The 23,533-nt window shown below is 40.5% G+C and overlaps 1 protein-coding gene across 2 annotated transcripts in view; it reads right to left on the minus strand.

Annotated features, from left to right (window-relative positions):
- Positions 1-15,463, minus strand: part of UBN2 (ubinuclein 2) — a 66,888-nt gene extending 51,425 nt beyond the window's left edge. Inside the window, exons 1-2 of one of the 2 annotated variants that reach the window (XM_030853960.2) lie at positions 14,780-15,463; positions 8,869-8,961 (exon numbers count right to left, since the gene is read on the minus strand). In XM_030853960.2, the coding sequence (XP_030709820.1) occupies positions 8,869-8,961; positions 14,780-15,253 (567 nt within the window). In that variant the 5' untranslated portion in view covers positions 15,254-15,463. Of the gene's footprint in view, positions 1-8,868; positions 8,965-14,779 lie in introns of both variants that reach the window. The other variant, XM_030853957.2, reaches the window with a different exon arrangement.
- Positions 15,464-23,533: the final 8,070 nt, after the last annotated feature.

The following is a 23,533-nucleotide window of genomic DNA, read 5'->3' on the forward strand; positions in this document are numbered from 1 at the left end:
GGAAAACAAACAACAAGTGTTCTTAGTACGGGACCCCCTATTGCCTTCAGGTAATAAGAAAGCTAACTAATAACAAGCTTTCATTGATCACCTGTGGAAGACAGAAGAATCATGACACTGCTAAGACTCTAGTCTGATAACTGAGAAGAAAATATCTGCTGGTCACAAAGCTTCCTGTTTGTTCCAGCCCTGTCACAACCTTATCTTCTACCTTTACTAATTTTCTTAACCTACCAATAGAAAAGGGTAGAGATTTAAGTCAGTGGAAAGACAGTCAAGAGCTGACTTAACAGCACAGAAATACTATACACAGATTTCTATAATCACCACTTACGGATACAAAACCTTCCTCCCAAATACCCTAAAACTGCTGATTCTCAACTGTTCCTAAGGGACTGAAGGAAGATGAAGAGAATTTATTTAGCTCAAAGAAGCCAAGGACTTAAAAGGGCATGTCATGGCAAGCAATTACAATTGATAACTGCACTAAAGAAACAATTATTTGAGTGGAGAAGTCTCCCTCGCCCTTTAAAAAATCACACCCCTCAGACTGCTTTGAAAGGTTACTATTTCCCATTTTTATTGTATTTGTAGGACTACACTATTACTGGCCAACAGAACCTAAATACACTGGTATTTGTGCTTTGTAAGTAGAATTTATTTTGTGGTGGTATTTACAAGTTGGCCCAAACTGCTTTACCCAAAGCCCTACCAAGTTGATCCTTAGAGACCAGACCTAACATAATGCTCAAACAAAGAGAGGAAAACCAGCCCAGGAAGTTCCCAAGGACGCTCTACTGCCTCAGCAACTGTGGATGATCATCTAATAATATGAATAACAGATAGAATTCTTAAAATTCCCAGATAGGGTGCATAAATGCTTTCTAACATCCACTTATATCAGTCTCATATTTGAGGATACTTTTCAAACAATTCATAATTATTTTAAGTATAAAAATATTTTTCCTTTCCACTCAGTTGAGTAGTATATATCATGAAGAAGCCAATTTCATTGGAAATTATACAGTTATTCCAAGATATTGCCATCCTTTAAAACATAACTGGACAGGGCTTCCCTGGTGGCGCAGTGGTTGAGAGTCCGCCTGCCGATGCAGGGGACACGGGTTCGTGCCCGGTCCGGGAAGATCCCACATGCTGCGGAGCGGCTGTGCCCGTGAGCCATGGCTGCTGAGCCTGCGCGTCCGGCTCCGCAACGGGAGAGGCCACAACAGTGAGAGGCCCGCGTACCGCAAAAAAAAAAAAAAAAAAAAAAAAAAAAAAATAACTGGACAAAATCAGTTTTAAGAGCCATACCAAAAGAAAATCAAGACTTTTTATAAATATACTTTGTTTTTGATTAAAAACAGAGTTAACTCTATTTCATCAAATGCCTTATTTGTAAAACTGCTCAAAATGACTTTTAACTCATCAAATCTACCCTTATCCTCCCTTTTATTTATTTATTATTATTATTTTTTTGGCTGGGTTGGGTCTTCGATGCTGCGTGTGGGCTTTCTCTAGTTGCGGCGAGTGGGGGTACTCATCGTTGTGGTGCGTGGACTTACTGCGGTGGCTTCTCTTGTTGCAGAGCACGGCCTCTAGGCACACGGGCTTCAGTAACTGCGGCACACGGGCTTAGTAGTTGTGGCTCGCAGGCTCTTGAGCAGAGGCTCAGTAGTTGTGGAGCACGGGCTTAGCTGCTCCACAGCATGTGGGATCTTCCCAGACCAGGGATCAAACCCGTGTCCCCTGCATTCTTAACCACTGTGCCACCAGGGAAGTCCCTATCCTCCCTTTTAAAATAAATACGAAGCTACTTAGGGCTCTGAGAGTCCAAAATCACAAAGAATTAAGCATCAAAGGTGGTACTATCAAAGGTGGTATTCAAAGTCTATGTGGTGTACTAAGCAGATTTTAAAGTCATAATGTGATTTTATACATGCTAATAAATGCCTGGCAGAAGTACATGTCTTCCTGTTTAGAGAGTCATTCAGATTCAAGCAGTATTAACTGCGATGTATCAGGTATTGTGTTAAGCACTTTCATTTAGATTATGGAATTTATATCCAATTCTAGGATAGCATGATCTTTCAAGATGGCTGGGGTAACACAGTGAGAAAAATCACTAAAAGAAATCTGCCAACCACCATAGGTTATCCTATGCCCTAGAAGGCTTAGAGAACAAGTCTACACCCATCAAACCAAACCTCATTCCCTGATCTACCGTATACATGGCCTCGGAAAAACATACACAACCTAGAAACCACCTAAAAACGGAACTGGACAGTAGGATATTTAGTCTCCACATTTGGAGCCTTAAAACTGGGAATGAGGAAAGTCACGGGGGCCTCTTTAAACTGTATCCTCCTTCCTTCCTACAGTAACCAACAAGACAAATGTCAAATGTCAAAACTCGGACTTAGCTATTTATTAAGATTTATGTACAACAACCAATTTAATATACTCTAGGTAAAAGTAAGTGCTGAATACTTATACTGCTCTGTTCCCAAAAGAACATTTAGCAATTGGTGCTGAATACAGTGTCACATTACCTGAAGAGTAACATAACAGGAAATATGACATAGACAATAAAAATAGGACAGAATGGGGGAAAAAACACAAACCAACCATTCAATACAGGGTTCTATACTCTCCATAATTTCTGCTATCACCAAAGCTGTCTCAATCCTCTTCCACAAGCAACTGCTGCAGGATAAGGCACATCCTATACTCCACAAGTAGCCTTCCCTTCTCCCTCAGGTGGCCGCTTGCTCCCCCTCACTCAACTCTCCAGCACAAGCAACAGCTAGATATACTAAAGACCACAAAAAGCCCATAAACTTGCCTCTCAGGCCTTCCAGTAAAACACAGAATTTATCACTAACATCACTCTTGGACGCAGCCACATCTCAATGCATCCAATTTTTTTTTTTAAACTATACATGTAAGATTTATTTTATACTTTCCACCTCCTTGGTCACTGGACCTGTTATTACATTTGTCAATTTTCTGAGATCAAGTTGCATCCCATTTTTCTCCATATCTGGAAACCCCCAATTGAGTTTAACTTGCTTCATTCTCTGAAACTTCCTACAAACGCACGCTCCTCCACAATGGAAATGGTACACGCCCCCACATGTACCACCAACCACTCTGCTCACAGACGAGAAAGGGCAGAATGTAAAAGTAGATGAACTGATGACTTAAATATATTAGGAAAAAAATAGTGAAGCAAGTACACAAAGGTCTCAAACAAAAGCTTCAGAGCCGAATCTGACCCACAGAGGGACATTTTGTTTGGCCCAGTAGGTGTTTTAGTTAGAAGCCCACATTTAAAAGTAAGATATAATCAGATTTCCCTGGTGGTGCAGTGGTTAAGAATCCACCTGCTAATGCAGGGGACACGGGTTTGAGCCCTGGTCTGGGAAGATCCCACATGCTACAGAGCAACTAAGCCCGTGTGCCACAACTACTGAGCCTGTGCTCCAGAGTCCATGAGCCACAACTACTGAAGCCCGTGAGCCTAGAGCCCATGCTCCGCAACAAGAGAAGCCCATGCACCGCAACGAAGAGTAGCCCCCGCTCGCCGCAACTAGAGAAAGCCCGCGCGCAGCAACAAAGACCCAATGCAGCCAAAAATAAATAAATAAATTTATTTAAAAAAAAAAAAGTAAGAGATAACAGAGTAAAATCCAGATTTCAGCCTTCTTTTGAGAAATGGAAAGATCTGGCAACCCTAAGCCCAAATTCCTACAAAGTAACACAGGCTGGAACTGAGTAGCAATGTCCCCTTTAGAGCACGCACTGTCCCCTGTTTGGAACAATCCCCCACCTTTATTGTCCATCTGGCTTGCTTCACTGATTAATCAGGGGAAACTGGGGACATCTGAATTTGCTACTCCTGAATTTCAGGCACTAACGTAACTAAAGGACAGTAAACAATAGGTCAGTAAATATCTTCATTTGTTGCTTAACAGTGATCTTTTGTGAGAGCCTAGGATTGGACAAGGTCTCTTCTCCCAGGCGACTTCTGGCTGATGATTTTCTTTTTTTTTGGCTGCGTTGGGTCTTCACTGCTGCGCACAGGCTTTCTCTAGTTGTGGCGAGCAGGGGCTACTCTTCATTGTGGTGCACGGGTTTCTCATTGCAGTGGCTTCTCTTGTTGTGGAGCACGGGCTCTAGGCACGTGGGCTTCAGTAGTTGTGGCACGCGGGCTTAGTTGCTCCACAGCATGTGGGATCTTCCCAGATCAGGGCTCGAACCCATGTCCCCTGCATTGGCAGGTGGATTCCTAACCACTGCACCACCACGGAAGTCCCAGCTGAGGATTTTCTTAAAGGGCTCCAAATAATCTGTTGTAGTCTTTAAGAAGACCACAATAGTTAAGAATATGTAAAAAGTGACTGGAGGACGAAAAATAAAGGCTACTTGGAATAGAATGCCTGAACTAAAAGATCAAAATCAGTGGAGTCATCAATTAAAAGAGGTTAAAACCACATAGATGTTTACATAAAAAGAATTTATGACAGGTACAGAATAAAAGCAATTCTCTACAAGAATGATATGTTTTAATTTCTGTTTTATGCAATGAAGTAATTCACTGCATTGGTCTAGCCCTTGGGATAATCAAGAGGCCTGGTTAATATATCTGCCCGGGCTTCGCTGGTGGCTCAGTGGTTAAGAAGCCACCTGCCAATGCAGGGAACATGGGTTCAAGTCCTGGTCCAGGAAGATCCCACATGCCGCAGAGCAACAAAGCCCATGAGCCACAACTACTGAGCCTGCACTCTAGAGCCCATGAGCCACAACTACTGAGCCCACGTGCCACAACTACTGAAGCCCACACGCTTAGAGCACACGCTCCACAAGAGAAGCCATGGCAACGAGAAGTCCCTGCACCGCAATGAAGACTAGCCCCCAATCACCACAACTTGAGAAAGGCCACGTGCAGCAACAGAGACCCAACACAGTCAAAAATAAATTAATTAATTAAAAAAAAACATAAACACACACACACACACACACACACACACACACACACACACACACACACACACACACACACCTGGCTGCCTGGAAGGGAGAGAAAAATATTAGGTGTTTTAATGTCTATTCTTTTGCAGAATTAATCAGTTACTTGCTACCTCTTTAAATAAATTATTTTTCAGAAAAGAAAAGAAAGAATGATATATTTAAGTGACTGAACAGCATTTCACATTTAGATAGCACTTTAAATATTTCAAACACTAATAATCTATTTTTCATCTTATTTTGACAAAACCCTTGTGCTATAAAGTTGACTAAGCAGACCTTATTTTCCCCTCACACATACTAAAGCATAAAAAAACCAAGAGCCTTCACTAAGGTCACCTAGCTAGTTATGGCAAAGAGAGGATCAGAATCTAGCTGCATTAACTCATAATCCTGGGCTCCTTCCACTACAATATATTGCTGCTGGTGCATCTCATCCATTGCTAGCCTACAAAGGGTAGAAAGGAGGTTGAAAGTATCCATTCAAGTCTCCAAAATTCCTTCCAATTTCAAGAATGGGACTTCTACTCACTTTCAGGTCCCCAAAGGAGAGTCATTCATTTCCATAGGCCACTGCTTGGCCTTGAATTTGTGTGTCATATGTATGTTTTGTCTTCCCAATGATTTTGAAAGTTTCTCCAGGAGGCGGCAAATACCATGTCTCTTTGTATGTCCAACAAAAATGCTCAAATGTTTTATTATTTATATACAAAATTTAACAAATAACTCCATCTCTCGTTCCAAGAAACAAAGGGCTAGAAGTAACCTTAAGCGATTTTCAGAAATAATGACAAGGGGGGCTTCCCTGGTGGCACAGTGGTTAAGAATCTGCCTGCCAATGCAGGGGACACGGGTTCGAGCCCTGTTCCAGGAAGATCCCACATGCCATGGAGCAACTAAGCCCGTGCGCCACAACTATGGAGCCTGTGCTCTAGAGCCCGCGTGCCACAACTACTGAAGCCTGTGAGCCTAGAGCCCATGCTCGGCAACAAGAGAAGCCACCGCAATGAGAAGCCTGCGCACCACAATGAAGAGTAGCCCCTGCTCACCCGCACGCAGCAATGAAGACCCAACGCAGCCAAAAAATAAATAAAATGTAAATAAAATTTAAAAAAAGAAATAATGACAAGGACATCTAAGTTATATTATGAAGGGAAAAAAAGTAAGAAGAAAAGGTAGCTAGGGATACAAGTTTTATCTGTGTTTTATAAACCTCAAAGAACTAAGTCATCTTTTTGTCATCTGCAAAAAGAGAAATCTAACTTTGGTGGGTTAATATTTTGCAAATATCTAAAAGATTTTCTTTTACTTAAAAAATATATATATAGTATTTGTATAAATAAATATACAACATATATGTATAAATATACATATAGATGTCTGTATATGATATGCCTGAACACCAATAAAAATCTTTGTTGTTTAAGAGTGATCTTTTGTGAAGCCTAGAGCCTAGAGCTGGCAAGATATCTTCTCCCAGGTCACTTTTAGCCTGATGATTTTCTTAAAACGTTCCAAATAATTTGTTATAATATGCATATTTAACATTCATGGATATAATATTCATGGCATGCTTTTAGGTTTATGCACATAAAGCCTTCATGAGGTAGGACATTTTAAATCTCTACTTAGAATGGAAATAAGAGAGTCAGTAGCCAAAATAAAAATCTAGAGAAGAAATACAGCCCATTAATTTGGATTATAACAAGAATAACATTTTATCCCTGCACAATGACAGTGCTTGTATATATCCTAGTTATTTGAAACAACTTTACACATCAACCAACTTCTTCAGAACATTGGTTTTTCTATGCCAAGAACTATCCAAAAGCTTCCCAATAAGATTTAATGCTAACCGTGAGGTACATTACTTACAGGATATGCTAGGAATTTTCCACTTGCAAAGGGCAATCTAATCCTTGGTGTTATAACCCATGGGGAAAAAAGGCACTCTAATATAGTGTTGGAGGGAGCAGAAACTGGTAATTTGATAATACTGTATATACCAAAACTATAAATGCATAAATCTTTTGACCTAAAAATTCCCCTTCTAGGAATCTGGTCTGAAGATAAACTTGAAAATGTATGAAATGGCATGCTACTAAGTAATTTACTGCAGTACTATTAGAAGGGTAAATTTTTGGAAACAACTGAAATTATGTCGGGACTAGTTAAATAAACGGTGATATGTCCATACAGTGGAATACCATGTAGCCTTAAAAATGAGAGAGAGAAAGCTCTCTTTGTCCTGATATGAAAAAAATCTCCAAGATATAGTAAATGAAAAAAGCAAAGAGCAGAACCATGTAATGCATTCTGTAACATGTGTAAAAAGGGGTGCGGGGTAGGGGGAGGAATAATGTATATAGAGAGATACACATAAAATATCTCTGGAAGGACACCCAAGAATATTACTTGCCTCTAGGAAGTGAAATAAGGTGGGTGGACAGTAGAATAAAAGGAAGATTTTTCACTCTATATTTTTTTTCATTTTTGAATTTGAACCATGTAAATGTACTACCTGGTTAAAACATTAAATTTAACCAATGTATTAATCTGTATAAAAAGTTTAGACAGTTATTTCAGGATTTATAACACTGTAGAGAACAGTGTTCTGAGAACACTGTATTATAATTAACACTACAAATGTAACAACTTTGGCTATTTCTTCCATGGAAACACCCATTAGTCCACCCCTAAAGATATTATACAGCCTCAGAATACAGAGCCACAAGGGGCTGTGAAAAACCTGAACATCTCAATTTACAGATAAGAAAACTATGGCCCAAAGAGGTTAAATAACCTCACCAATGGACACAACTAGTAGCTGGCAAAGTATGGCCTAGAACCTGACCCACATTTCAAAATATTCTCATGTATTTTCTCCATCCCCCAAACTGTTTCTTCACTACCGCAAAGAGCCAACAAGTGTCCACCAAGACCGTAGCTGCATTTTGAAGATAACATGAATGACAGAGCTAGTGTGAGCTGATATCCTATCTCTGTGAGATACTTTTCAATGCTCACAGGGGAACCACAAAGGGTAAGGTCTTGCTTCTCCTGGGTCATGTTTTAGCAGAGACAAAGGGTAGTTAAAGCCATAAGATAAAAATGGGGAGGGGATAGGGGGGAATCTTCCAACAAAGTCAATTATACTAGAAAAATTGAGAATAACATTAAGCAACTTTACAATCAGGTAATTCAAATTTATTTTTATATTAAAACAAACACCAATCTACTGTGGCAAAGAATATAAAATGCACATGAATTTTAAGGTAGACAAGATACTTATAAAGAAATTTCATGCTGCTTCTGATTGATCCTGAACCCAGTGGCCTAGAAGTACACACATGCATTCTCTTAAACTCTTAAGAGGCAGGAAGGCTTGAGAACTACTACACCAAAGGAATTAAAAGTGTTCTCAATGGCAGTGGAAAGAGCAAAGGATTAGAGCTAGACAGACCTGGACATGCAGCCTCATTCTTGCCATTGTGTGACCTTGGATCAGTTATTCAACCTTAAGCTCAGAGCCTGTTCCTTCATCTGTAAAATGTGGTCCATATTACTTACCTTGGAGTGCTGTTATAAGGATTGGAGATATTGATGATAAGCAAACTGCCTGAACTCTAGAAGGAGTACAATAAATGACAGCTACTATTACAGCCATCACAAACCTATCAGAATCTTTATAGGACCAGCTAACCATTTATTGGGGTTCAATCTGTTAGAACAAGATAAGGTGAGCAATGGATGCTATCAGCCCTCCCAAACTGTCACAGAAAAAAAAAATAGGCCAACAGGATAAAATTACCTATGTGAAAAGTTTATCATACTTACATATTTCATTTCAAACTTCTTAGCCAACATTTCCACTTCTTGCCTCTCTTGATGATCATCATTGAACGGGTCTTCCATGTAAATGGGCTTCTTCTGCTTCAAAGTGAATGGGAAAAGAAATAGAAATATTAGTATTACTTCAACCAGAGTTGAATATATCTAAATTTAAAACATGAGTCAATTTTTCCAAATATTAACAAAGTTAGAAGCATTAAAAAGTAACTAAAGGGCTTCCCTGGTGGCGCAGTGGTTTGAGAGTCCGCCTGCCGATGCAGGGGACACGGGTTCGTGCCCCGGTCCGGGAGGACCCCACGTGCTGCGGAGCGGCTGGGCCCGTGAGCCATGGCCGCTGGGCCTGCGCATCCGGAGCCTGTGCTCCGCAACGGGAGAGGCCACGGCAGTGAGAGGCGCACGTACCACAAAAAAAAAAAAAAAAAAAAGTAACTAAAAAGGGACTTCCCTGGTGGCACAGTGGTTAAGAATCCACCTGCCAATGCAAGCGACATGGGTTCGAGCCCTGATCCGGGAAGATTCCACATGCTGCGGAGCAACTAAGCCCGTGCGCCACAATTACTGAGCCTGTGCTCTAGAGCCCGTGAGCCACAACTACTGAGCCTGCGTGCCACAACTACTGAAGCCCCCACGCCTAGATCCCGTGCTCTGCAACAAGAGAAGCCACTGCAATGAGAAGCCTGCACACCGCAACAAAGAGCAGTCCCCACTCGCCGCAACTAGAGAAAGCCCGCGCGCAGCAACGAAGACCCAACACAGCCAAAAATAAATAAATAAATTGAAAAAAGAATTTTTAATAAAAAAGTCACTAAAAAGGAAACTAATACAACACTGTAAATCAACTACACTTCATTTAAAAAATTAAATTTTTTTAAAATTAGAAAACAAAAAATTCAATAGTAAAAAAAAAAAGGAAATAGAATGAAATGTTGGTTTATAGCAAAAATATTTGCAGTTTTAATGAACTCTTACACATTCTAAAGTTTTTTGGTGGTTAAGAACTCAACAATTCAAACTGTCTTCACCAACCCAAGAAAATTAGGTAAACATGAAAATCCCACCTATAACTCTAGTTTGAGATCTTCCCAACAAAGATTAACCACTTTGGTCAGACAATGCTTCTAAAAGGTTATTGGAATCTAGGTTATTACAATCAATATTTAATCATCTGCCCTGAGTTAGCACTGGAGTATCTGTAGCTGCTACAGCTTTTTGCTGAGGCCTAGCATTGACCACCTCTGTATCACCTACATCCTGTCAATGAAAATCCATTCAGAAAATACATACGACTTGTAAACGAAGCACAAAAGTTCAATTGCTACAAACAGATTATATTATCATAGCTTCTTTCTAGCAAGGAGAGTGAAAATCTACTATAATGCATGGTTTAAAACACACACAAACAAGGCTCCCCTGGTGGCAAAGTGGTTAAGAATCCACCTGCCAATGCAGGGGACACAGGTTCAAGCCCTGGTCCGGGGAGATCCCACATGCCGTGGAGCAACTAAGCCCGTGCGCCATAACTCCTGAGCCTGCGCTCTAGAGCCCGCGAGCCACAACTACTGAGCCTGTGTGCCACAACTACTGAAGCCCATGCACCTAGAGCCCATGCTCTACAACAAGAGAAGCCACCGCAATGAGAAGCCCACGCACCGCAATGAAGAGTAGCCCCTGCTCGCCACAACTAGAGAAAGACCGCACGCTGCAATGAAGACCCAACGCAGTCAAAAATAAATAAATAAAATAAATACATTTATAAAAAATAAATTAAAAAAAACAAACACAGACACAGAGCTAGGATCCCACATTTGCCATCTATTGACCAAAACAAACAAAAAGATACATCACATCCTTCACTATTTTCACAGACACATTTCATAGATATACATATATACACACACACATATATATATTTCAATATACAAAAAACCCAAAACAAGGAGCTACATGTGGATAAAAATGCTATTTTCATCTAATTATGAACAACTAAGAAGTCCATTTAAAAAAAAGGCTAGATGCTATTACTGATGTAGCATCTTCAAGCAGTAATTAAAAATGAAAATATATCACAGCTGAAATATTAGATACAGATTTGCCCTGAAGGGCAAGAAAAAATGCAGAAGGGATGAAGATTTGCAGTTTGAAACTGAGATACATGATCCTGGCTATTAAGTCTGAGACATGATTAATCTAAAAATATGACAGAAAAATATGGACATAATGAATACAAAACAATTCATCATACCTAGGGCATTAGAATTAAAGGATACATCTTAAAGCTTAAAGGAATTTTTGAATCAATTTTTTAAATTATCTATTATAATAAGTAATATATTTATAGAATCTTTTATTCCAATAGGAGTTACCAATGGAAAATATAAATATGACCTGAAAGGAAACGAACTAGCAGAAATAGACTGGTGATGAAATAAGAAGTACTAGGCATATTCAGGGCATAGCCTTAACTTGAGACTAAAGTTAAGCAGAGTAAACAACCACCATGACTTGCTTGCCATTATAAACAGTTTCCTTCATGTCACTATGAAATCCAAATACTAGGTCTTACTACTGGTCTGACCCATTTTATATGTGCAAATATAAATACACGAATATATATTTTTAATAAGAATCACCTTATACACCATTCTGAACTATTTTATGTAGACTTTATATAGGCAGCAAAAGTAAATCTCTTATTTACCCTTGCTAGTTTATAAAAATAAACTTAAGAAAACTGAGTCACCTTTCTTTCACAGTTAAGAAGTAACGCTTATCCACAATCAAGGCTCTAAGTAAGCTTTACGTTTTTCAGGTGAAAAGATCTGACAATTAGTAAATATCAAAATTACCAACCACCCACAGGCAAAAGTGACCCAATGATTCTGTCTCTTGATGTTAACTCATTAACGTCATTTTCAGGAGAGCTTTCGTATATGTTATCCGAAACATGCAGTGTGACAAGCAATGGAATATCATAGAATTCTCTGGTAACAATATAATCACATTAACACTATAATCATTTATTTTCTTTTTATACTGAATGTTCAATTAACCATGTTTATAGGAAGATGTTTTCTGGTTAAGTGATTTTCTGGTTTACTAAGAGTTAAAAAAGAATTTCTTGTGTATCAATTCCCCTTAGCCAGAAATGGTGAACAAATTAATCTTTCAGGATAGAGATGATTGCAATGTCTCAGCCTCAATCAAGGATCAATACTCTATAGATAACAAGGTTAAGGGTTTAGCTAACCTGTGTCCTGACAACCTAGACGCGGTTTTGTTTTCCATATTTTGCCAACACACGCTCATTTAATTGTTTTTCCGTATTAATAAGAAGTAAGTTTAGAAAAATTTCTAACTGCATTAGGTTAATTGGGGTTTTACTGTTCATTTCGTATTTACAAAGGGGGATGATTTAAATTCACCCTAGTACAGACGGTATTCACATGTAACAGATTTTTTTATACTTAACACCTATCAAGTAAAATCTTATTGGGTGATAGATGGCTATTTCAAAATCTTAGAAACTTTTCTTCTTTTAATTTTACAAGATCTCTTTTCCTCCCTTTTCTACTCTAACCCTGCTACATAGTACGTCGTTCAATTACAATAACTTAAAATTAAAACTATTTTGAAAATATTACAACATCACTAAAAATAAACTGGACTCCTCCTGAGGGCAAATTTGGGAATCACCACTTTGCAGATCAATTCTATTGCTTACATTTTGCTTTTTGATGGTTTCTCTTCCTAGGATTTCCTTTCATGGAAATGTGACAACTTCATTTAGAAAGGTGTTTTCTACACTTTCTTATGCAATAAATATGTTCACTGGGAGTAACCATAGGAAAATCTGGCAAATCTTTGTTGCAAAGGTACACTGTATAAGCAATGGATTTTTTGGTTCAGTGGAATATGACAAATGATATATGGCTGAATGTACAAGAAATCTGGACTAAAATACCCCAAATTGATAGTGTAAACAGAAAAATTAAACTGAATTATTCACCTTTCTCCTATTACATGAAAATATTAATTCTGATATTATCAAGTTAATACGATAGGGTATCAAAATTAACTTTATACTTATAATTAAAAGATACGTATCTATTATTAGTTTATCATAGTATCAATATTACAGCATAAAGAGGGTCATAACAGAGGTCTTTGTATATCTACTATAACTCTTATTTCAGTTCATTTCGGCAGGACTTTCTAAATTTAAACTATATGAGTTAATTGTAAGAATTCTGCTTTACTAAGAATTGGTACTAGCATGGAAAAAAGTATTAATAAGACACATATGAGCACTTTGTACACCAGCCTCCTTTTGCAAAATGTGGATAAATGTGTCTGTCTCATGGAGCTCTACTGGAGTAAATTCCACAAGCCATGTACTACGCTTAGAACTGTGTCTAGCACATTGTAAGAAATCAGTAAATGTTAGCCATTACTATGTATTTTTCCCAAATATAATCACCTGTAACTTATGATGTAGATTAGGAAGTAAAACTGCAAGTTTACATAGATTAGAAGAGCAAACATAGTACAATTTTTTGAAAAATGCTCCAATCCAGTATTTGCAAAAATCTTTGGGGGAAAAAAATGGCATCACTTTATAAATGACAGGGGCACTAAAGTGAATCTAAAGCACAAAATGTTATGTGGAAATGACCAAAATGATCTCTATCCTTAACAATTCATTTTGGTTTGACCACACAGTAGTATTTGTAAATAATGATCAAAAGATTAGTTGGCCTTACAATAAACAAAATCTAGTGACGTTGTTTAGTATGATATTTTTAAACTAAGGTATTCATTTCAACTATAAAGATAATTGAAGATGAAAATAAAACAAGTGACTTCTGGAGTCCATTAGACCTGTGCTAAAGCAAAACCTAATAAAGAGCATAGTCTCTAAACAACAGAGGAAACTGTTCTCTTATTATTGTTACTCTACCATTTCCCTTTCTAGTTTACTTCTGAACATCACCAACCAACAATAAAAATTAGTTATCAACGAACCTCTCTCCTATCTCCATTGTTCACCAGTTCCACCAAAGGCATACCTATATATTTTCAATAAAGTTTTTAGAAATTCAAAGCTAAGTTTTTTTTATCACTCTTCAAAAATTACAATGGCCAAGTGCAATATCCTCCAAGTAGGACCAATAAACTAATGATATGTACTCAAACAAGGATATGATGGTAGGCACCAAATACGAGACACCCTCCCATTCAATTACTGTATGAACACTAGAGAAAACAAAGCTAAAAAGGTTTACCAATATCAACACGAGAGAGAAAAATAAGGAACCAGATAACTAACCCACGTAACCTCCAATCCTAAAGTGGAATCCTTACTCTGAAAATGTTTAGATTACTTTTAAATCCCCTTTCAATTAAGATAAATACCCCACGCTCAGAAGCACATCTCAGGACCCAGCACAACAGCGATGAAGGTAAGGATGATACTGGAGAGCTTACACAATCTCTCTGCTTCAGACTGGGGGGCGTGTCCCCCAACTGGAGCTCCGCAAGCAAAACCCAACAACGCAACGTGCAGGGCCCCCAGATTTTTTGTGGGAAGCCGAGAGGAAACCTGAGGTTTCGAATGGTGCAGAGGGAAGCCGGCTTGGAACAGCGTTTGGAGCGGGCGTACGATGGCGGTGGCGAGGGGGGGGTTAGTGGAGCCGGGTGGGAGCCTCGGCCAACACTGGGGACCAGAGGAAAGTAGCACCAACCGCCCGTCCACCCGCTCGGCCCCTGCCCCCTCCAGCCACCCTCTGGGGCAACCCGAGACACGCAAGGTGGGCTTCGGAAGGGGCAAACCACTGGGGGAGGCGGACGGGTCCTGAGGCTCCCGGGGTCTAGGGGATGAGGGAGGGATCTTCTGTACCCGTTGTTCTCCGCACAGCAACAGCTCCGGGTAGCTGAACTCCACGCAGCTCTCGTCGGTGGGATCCTTGAGCACCAGCTCCAGGCGCACTGTCTCCTTCGACGGCCTCTGCTGCGGCTCGGCCCGGGAAGCCGACTCCCGTGGCGGAGGCGGCTGCAAGTGCAACTGCGGGAGCGGCGGCGGCGGCGGCGGCTCGGGCCTAGGGGGCTCGCGCTGCAGCGACATGGGCGGCTCGGCGCGGCTGACCTCGCGCTGGGGGAGCGGCTTCTCCCGCGGCGGGGGCTGCGCGTCCGACCGGGGGGCAACCTCCCGCGGGGCCGACTGCTCCGCCCGGGCCGGCTCGCGGTACGGCTGCGGCTCCAGTCGGGGGGGCTCGCGAGGGTAGTCGGGCTCGCGTTCGGCCCCCGGGAACTCGGCCTCGCGCCGCCTCACCGGTGACAGGCTAATAAACGCTACTCTGCGTGGCTCCGCCATCCCCACTGTTCTGGCCCTCTGCCTTCGCTCGAGCCGGCGCTCGGTTCTACGCCGAGTTGTTTGCCTGCCTGCCCTTCCTTTTGCTCTCCGTCGCTTTTCTTCCCTCCACCACCCTCAGCCGTCGCCGCCGACGCCACCGTGAGTGCGGACTGTCCCCCCTTCCCCGCCACTATGTTCTGATGGGCTCCACCGCCATCGCCAGGATCGTTGCGGCCGCCATGTTGGATCCCCCACATAAATAGAAGCAGGCCGCTGAGCGGGCGCATGCGCAGACAGGAGACGCTCACATCCACCGTCGTGGCTGTGGCTCAGTTTTCCTCTTTTCCTCCCAACTGCCTGGAGTCCAGACAGGTCAGCGGAAGTGACGTCATGGCAAGACCGGTTTCCCTGGAAACAGAGACGCCGTCTGCGCCCTTCCTAAAGGGGAGGGGTCTGGGGTTTCCGGAGAAGCTTCGTATTCGCACCTGGAAATCAGAGGCGCGTTTGGGGCTCGCCCAAAGGCGAGCGTCGGAGATGTGCCTGGGACGGATCTGGCTATGGCGCCGGTCGCCTCCCGCTCTCGCTTTCAGAGAGTTGGGGTTGTCAGCTGGTTAGTCAAGGCGGATGCGGGGAAAGGGTAGAGGGACGCAGGGACCAGCCTCGGTGTATGCCCGGCCAGCACCCCCGCAGCCCGAAGTATCGGGGGAAGAAAGGAAATGGCTAACTCCAGCCGGACTCGCCCTGCGGCTTCCCTGCGCAAAGCGCGACGTTGACTCCCACAGGCCTCCCGTTCCTAAACCGACTCCTGTTTTTCTCGCCCAGCTGCAGGGAGGATTGTGTGACACGGTCGTAAAATGCTCAGTAACGTTTTGCAGTTGGGAAATTGAACACGCAAATGAACATGGGCTCGTTCATAAAGTCTAAACTGTTTAAATTAATTTTTAAAAAAAGACTCTTCTCAACAGAGTTTGATGGTATTTTATGGGACGTACTCTCTTGAAAGTGGAATGCTAAATGACCCATTTCCGGTAGGAGAGGAGCCTTGATTGGGAAGGCCTCATAGTCACACCTGTAATAAACTAATTGAAATTCACCTTTAAAAGAATGAGGATTACCATCCATTTTAATCCATTTAATGGAAAACAAATCTAAGGGCTCGCCTTCCACACCTTCTGTTAATTCAATTAACCGGATTAACTCTTTGAGTCAGTATGATGTCATAGATGAATTCTGAATGGGTTCCGGTTTTTTGCCCTCCTATTACTTTCCCTATTTGTATAAAGATGGTGTTGGAATCGATGGTATGATGTTCCCTCCCAGTTCTCAATTGCTCATACAAAAATCCTAAATACTTTTTTGGAGGAGTGAGGGCCTTCGAAGAGGCTGGGAATAGGTCAAAGTCAATTCTTGTTCAATGCAAAGTCAGAATATCTTTGTCTAAAATATTAGATTACCTAAAATGTGTAAGATATTCGTGCTATCTAACTGTAATGCTGTAAGATCAGTCATTCAGTTTTTGTTATATATAAAATATCCTGTGAGATCAAGCTACTCATACCTTTTTATGAATAATTAGTATCTAAAACATCTTCAATTCTGATAATTTCACAAACTCTCAAATCTCATGTTGAAGATTAATGTTCAATCCAGGGTGTGGTAATCTTGCACCTATGGAGAAGTGTATTTATAGAAAAAGGGCAAATCAATCTGATCCTTTAATGCCTTTCCATTAATGTTCTATCCTAGAGGCAGAGCAGCAGGATTGTCCCCAAATCCCTGTCTCCCATTTTACCCAAAATGAATTTACCAATAAGCTTAAAATGGCTGCCTTGTGGAATTAAGCAATAGGAAAAACATAATTGACAATAGCAGAGACAAACAGAATTAACATAAATAGGTAGATTTCAAGACAGTTCAATGTCATGGTAGTACTTTTTATGTTATTCCTCTCTGAGGAAGACACGTTTAAGACTAGAATGTCTTGGGAAGATCCAAAGGCAGAATATCACAAAAAAAGAAAAGCAACTGCAAAAAGACTGTGTAGGGAGTGAACTTGGTGAATTGGCCAAAAGGTCAGAGTGGCTGGAGCACAGTGAGCAAGATGGGGAAAGATGTAGGAGACAAATCTGAGACAAGAATAAAATTGTATTTCACACCTTACAGAAGGATAAATATCTAATGAATCAAAGTTTTAAATGTAAAAAGTGAAATCAGGCATGGTGCCAACATGTCTGCCATCTTGGGGCAGCCTTTCCTGCCTTCTTCCAGCAACAGCGGGGGAAGCTGGATTCCACGATGGCAGCAGCAGGGTTTGTGGCAAGAATCATGGCTTGCAGGCTGCCCCGGGTGGTCTCGTCTTCCTGCAGCTTGTAGACCCTCAGGCTTAGGAGCTGATGCAAGCACACAGCCTTACAAGGGTAAGGTGTTCTTGAGACGATCTGTACCAAATCCATGACTGAACCCAGTGAACACTGCTATACAAACGTTTAACATTCTGGCAGCACATGCGGAGACCTACTCTTTTAGCCACCGGCTGCTGGAGACAACCTCGTAGACAAATTGCTACCAAGTCAGCCTGTTCTAGTTGAATGGCTATTGTAGACCCTCATAATCTGACTTCATAATGGAGACTGCCACACTCACTGCTCTGTGGCTGACAGGGTCGTGGTGCTCTGGCTGGGTGTCAGCCTCTGAGGTGGCAGAGCCAAGTTCAGGACTCTGGATCACCAGAGTCCTCCTGGCCCCATGTAATGTCAATCAGCGAGAGCTCTCCCAGAGACCTCCATCTCAATGCTAAGACCCAGCTCCACCCAACGGCCAGCAATCTCCAGTGCTAGATGCCCCATGCCAATCAACTAGCAAGACAGGAACACAACCCCACCCATTAGCAGAGAGAATGCCTAAAATCATACTAAGTTCTCAGACACCCCAAAACACACCACCGGATGCAGCCCTGCCCACCAGAAAGACAAGATCCAGCCCCACCCACCAGAACACAGGCACCAGTCCCCTCCACCAGGAAGCCTACACAAGCCAGTGAACCAGCCTCATGCACTGGGGGCAGACACCAAAAACAATGGGAACTATGAACCTGCAGCCTGCAAAAAAGAGACCCCAAACACAGTAAGTTAAACAAAATGAGAAGACAGAGAAATATGCAGCAGATGAAGGAGCAAAGTAAAAACCCACCAGACCAAACAAATGAAGAGGAAATAGTCAGTCTACCTGAAAAAGAATTCAGAGTAATGATAGTGAAGATGATCCAAAATCTTGGAAATAGAATAGAGGAAATACAAGAAACGTTTAATGAGGACATAGAAGAATTAAAGTGCAAACAAACAATGATGAACAACACAACAACTGAAATTAAAAATTCTCTAGAAGGAATCAATAGAATAACTGAGGCAGAAGCATGGATAAGTGACCTGGAAGATAAAATAGTGGAAATAACTATCGCAGAGCAGAATAAAGAAAAAAGCATGGAAAGAATTGAGGACAGTCTCAGAGACCTCTGGGACAACATTAAGCACACAAACATTCGAATTTAGGGGTCCCAGGAGAAGAAGAGAAAAAGAAAGGGTCTGAGAAAATATTTGAAGAGATTATAGTTGAAAACTTCCCTTCCCTAACATGGGAAAGGAAATAGTCAATCAAGTCCAGGAAGCACAGAGAGTCCCATACAGGATAAATCCAAGGAGAAACATGCCACGACACATATTAATCAAACTATCAAAAATTAAATACAAAGAAAAAATATTAAAAGCAGCAAGGGAAAAGCAACAAATAACATACCAGGGGATCCCCATAAGGTTAACAGCTGATCTTTCAGCAGAAACTCTGCAAGCCAGAAGGGAGTGGCTGGACATATTTAAAGTGATGAGAGGGAAAAACCTACAACCAAGATTACTCTACCCAGCAAGGATCTCACTCAGATTCCATGGAGAAATTAAAACCTTTACAGACAGCACAAATTAAGAGAATTCAGCACCACCAAACGAGCTTTACAACAAATGCTAAAGGAACTTCTCTAGGCAACAAACACAATAGAAGAAAAAGGAACATACATGTCAATAATTACTTTAAAAGTAAATGAATTAAATGCTCCAATCAAAAGACACAGACTGGTTGAATGGGTATAGAAACAAGACCCATGTATATGCTGTCTACAAGAGACCCACTTCAGACCTAGGGACACATACAGACTGAAAATGAGGGGATGGAAAAAGATGTTCCATGCAAATGGAAATCAGAAGAAAGCAGGAGTAGCAATTCTCATATCAGACAAAATAGACTTTAAAATAAAGATTATTACAAGAGATGAAGAAGGACACTACATAATGATAAAGGGATCAGTGCAAGATGAAGATATAACAATTGTAAATATTTATGCATCCAACATAGGAGCACCTCAATACGTAAGGCAAATGCTAACAGCCATAAAAGGGGAAATCAACAGTAACACAATCACAGTAGGGGACGTTAACACCTCACTTTCACCAATGATCATCCAAAATGAAAATATATAAGGAAGCACAAGCTTTAAATGACACATTAAACAAGATGGACTTAATTGATATTTATAAGACGTTTAATCCCAAAACAACAGAATACACTTTCTTCTCAAGTGCTCATGGAACATTCTCCAGGATAGATCATATCTTGGGTCACAAATCAAGCCTTGGTAAATTTAAGAAAATTGAAATTGTATCAAGTATCTTTTCTGACCACAGCACTATGAGACTAGATATCAATTACAGGAAAATAAAACTGTAAAAAATACAAGCACATGGAGGCTAAACGATACGCTACTAAATAACCAAGAGATTACTGAAGAAATCAAAGAGGAAATCAAAAATATCTAGAAACAAATGACAATGAAAACACAATCAAGACAGTATGGTTGGTACTGGCACAAAAACAGAAATAAAAATCAGTGGAACAGGATAAAAAGCCCAGAGATAAACCCACACACATATGGTCATCTTTGATAAAGGAGGCAAAAATGTACAATGGAGAAAAGACAGCCTCTTCCATAAGTGGTGCTGGGAAAACTGGACAGTTACATGTAAAAGAATGAAATTAGAACACTCCCTAACACTGTATACAACAAAAAACTCAAAGTGGATTAAAGACCTAAATGTAAGGCCAGACACTATCAAACTCTTAGAGGAAAACATAGGCAGAACACTCTATGACATAAATCACAGCAAGATCCTTTTTGACCCACCTCCTAAAGAAATGGAAATAAAAACAAAAATAAACAAATGGGACCTAATGAAACTTCAAAGCTTTTGCACAGCAAAGGAAACCATAAACAAGACCAAAAGACAACCCTCAGAATGGGAGAAAATATTTGCAAATGAAGCAACTGACAAAGGATTAATCTCCAAGATATACAAGCAGCTCATGAAGCTCAATATCCAGAAGACAAACAACCCAATCCAAAAACGGGCAGAAGACCTAAACAGACATTTCTCCAAAGAAGACATAGATTGCCAACAAACACATGAAAGAATGCTCAACATCACTAATAATTAGAGAAATGCAAATCAAAACTACAATGAGGTATCACCTCACACCGGTCAGAATGGCCATCATCAATAAATCTACAAGCAGTAAATGCTGGAGAGGGTGTGGAGAAAAGGGAACCCTCTTGCACTGTTGGTGGGAATGTAAAGTGATATGGCCACTATGGAGAACAGTATGGAGGTTCCTTAAAAAACTAAAAGTAGAACTACCATACAACCCAGCAATCCCACTACTGGGCATATACCCTGAGAAAACGATAATTGAAGAAGAGACATGTACCACAATGTTCATTGCAGCTCTATTTACAATAGCCAGGACACGGAAGCAACCTAAGTGTTCACTGACAGTTGAATGGATAAAGAAGATGTGGCACATATATACAATGGAATATTCCTCAGCCGTAAATAGAAACGAAATTGAACTATTTGTAGTGAGGTGGATGGACCTAGAGTCTGTCATACAGAGTGAAGTAAGTCAGAAAGAGAAAAACAAATACCATATGCTAACACACATATATGGAATCTTAAAAAAAAAAAAAGTTTCTCATGAACCTAGGGGCAGGACAGGAATAAAGACACAGACATAGAGAATGGACTTGAGGACACGGGGAGGGGGAAGGGTAAGCTGGGACAAAGTGAGAGAGTAGCACTGACATATATACACTACCAAATGTGAAATAGATAGCTAGTGGGAAGAAGCTGCATAGCACAGGGAGATCAGCTCAGTGCTTTGTGTCCCCGTAGAGGAGTGGGATAGGGAGGGTGGGAGGGAGAAGCAAGAGGGAGGGGATATGGTGATATATGTATACATATAGCTGATTCACTTTGTTAAAAGCAGAAACTAACACACCATTGTAAAGCAATTATACTCCAAAAGATGTTAAGAAAAATAATGCAATAAATATAATATTTCACTTTCACATTTTTCAATAAAAATAATTGTAGTTTCTTCACTTAAAAAAAAAGAAATCATAAAAACTTTAGAAGAAATCAGGTGAGATTTTTTTTAAAACGCACACTAGGAAAGGCCTTTCCAAGTATGATTGATAATTGCAACTATTTAAAATAAATTTCATGGGGCTTCCCTGGTGGTGCAGTGGTTAAGAATCTGCCTGCAAATGCAGGGGACACGGGTTCGAGCCCTGGTCCGGGAAGATCCCACATGCCGTGGAGCAACTAAGCCCCTGCACCACAACTACTGAGCCTGTGCTCTAGAGCCAGCGAGCCACAACTACTGAGCTCATGTGCCACAACTACTGAAGCCCGAGAGCCTAGAGCCCATGCTCTGCAACAAGAAAAGCCACTGCCAAGAGAAGTCTGCGCACCGCAAGGAAAAATAGGCCCCACTTGCCTCAGCTAGAGAAAGCCCACACACAGCAACAAAGACCCAACACAGCCAATACATAAATAAATAAAATTTTGAAAAATAATAAAATAAAATAACTTTCATGAAAGAAAAACAGCATCAGTCAAAAGGCAGATGACAAACTGGAATAAAATTGCAACACCTTTCACAAAGAGTGAATTTCCCTAATCTATAAAGATCAAGGAGACACAACAGTAATAACCTAATAGAAAAATGGGGAAAGACATGAACAGATAGTTCACTGGAAAGGAAATAGAAACGGCTATCAAGTGAATGAAATATGCTTAACCTGACTCAGTTGCTGAATGAAGGAATATGTGCATTTCTAATTTGATAAATTACCCTCCATGGAATGTATCAATTTATATTCTACCACCAATGCATGAGGGTCTCTATTTCCTAATATCCTTGAAAATATATTATGTTATCTGCCTTTTTAAAATATTTATTTATTTGGCTGCGCCAGGTCTTAGTTGCAGCGTGCGGGATCTTCGTTGCCACGTGCGGGATCTAGTTCCCTGACCAGGGAGCAAACCCAGGCCCCTTGCATTGGGAGCGTGGAGTCTTAACCACTGGACCACCAGGGAAGTCCCTATTAGCTTTTTTGATCTTTGCCAAGCTGATATATTTATTTAAATGATTTTAGTGTACATTTCTCTTATGATAAGTCGATATAGTCACTGGAATTTAAAGCAATCTTCAAAAAAATGTTTCATCACTAAGATCTATACTTAAGTGAAAAAAACAACATGCAGAACAATATTTAGTATACTACTATTTGTGCAAAAAGAGAAAACATTGTGCTAAAGGGGGGAAATAATGTATTTTTTTTCCCTTTAGAAAACTTTATTCTGAAGTGAAAAAATGCACAGCATATGTTTCTTTTATGAAAATCCATAGGTAGACTTTTTTTAATATAACATAGTTGTACAAGGGGAAATATGTTTTGTTAGTATAATCTTACCAAGAACGTAAGAAAGGAAAGACTGATATATTGAAATACGTTTGGCTTCTGGCAGAAAGGTACCGTTCTGAAGAAATGAGAAAAATAGCACCAGGGCCGATTAACCATGCCTCCCCCCTATTATTTATATATACATAAAATATCTGGATGTAGACACATGCAACTGAAAAGTGATCTGTGGAGGGACACTGTGTGGCTTGAAACAGAGGTGGTTTAACTATCAGCTGGAGATAGTCGAGGTGTGCTTGTTTTGAGCTGAAGCCAACTCTGGTAGCTTAACATTGGCATCTTTTTTTAATTTTTAAATTAAGGAATTCTTTTTTTTTTAATGGGCATCATTTTTTTCTTTTGAATTTTATTTTATTTATTTTTTATACAAATTAAGGAATTCTTAACATACAGGAAAATGCATACGACAATGAATTTTTCTTCTTGTATACAAC

Source organism: Globicephala melas, chromosome 9 (assembly GCF_963455315.2).
Source record: "Globicephala melas chromosome 9, mGloMel1.2, whole genome shotgun sequence".
In the NCBI taxonomy this organism is placed as follows: domain Eukaryota; kingdom Metazoa; phylum Chordata; class Mammalia; order Artiodactyla; family Delphinidae; genus Globicephala; species Globicephala melas.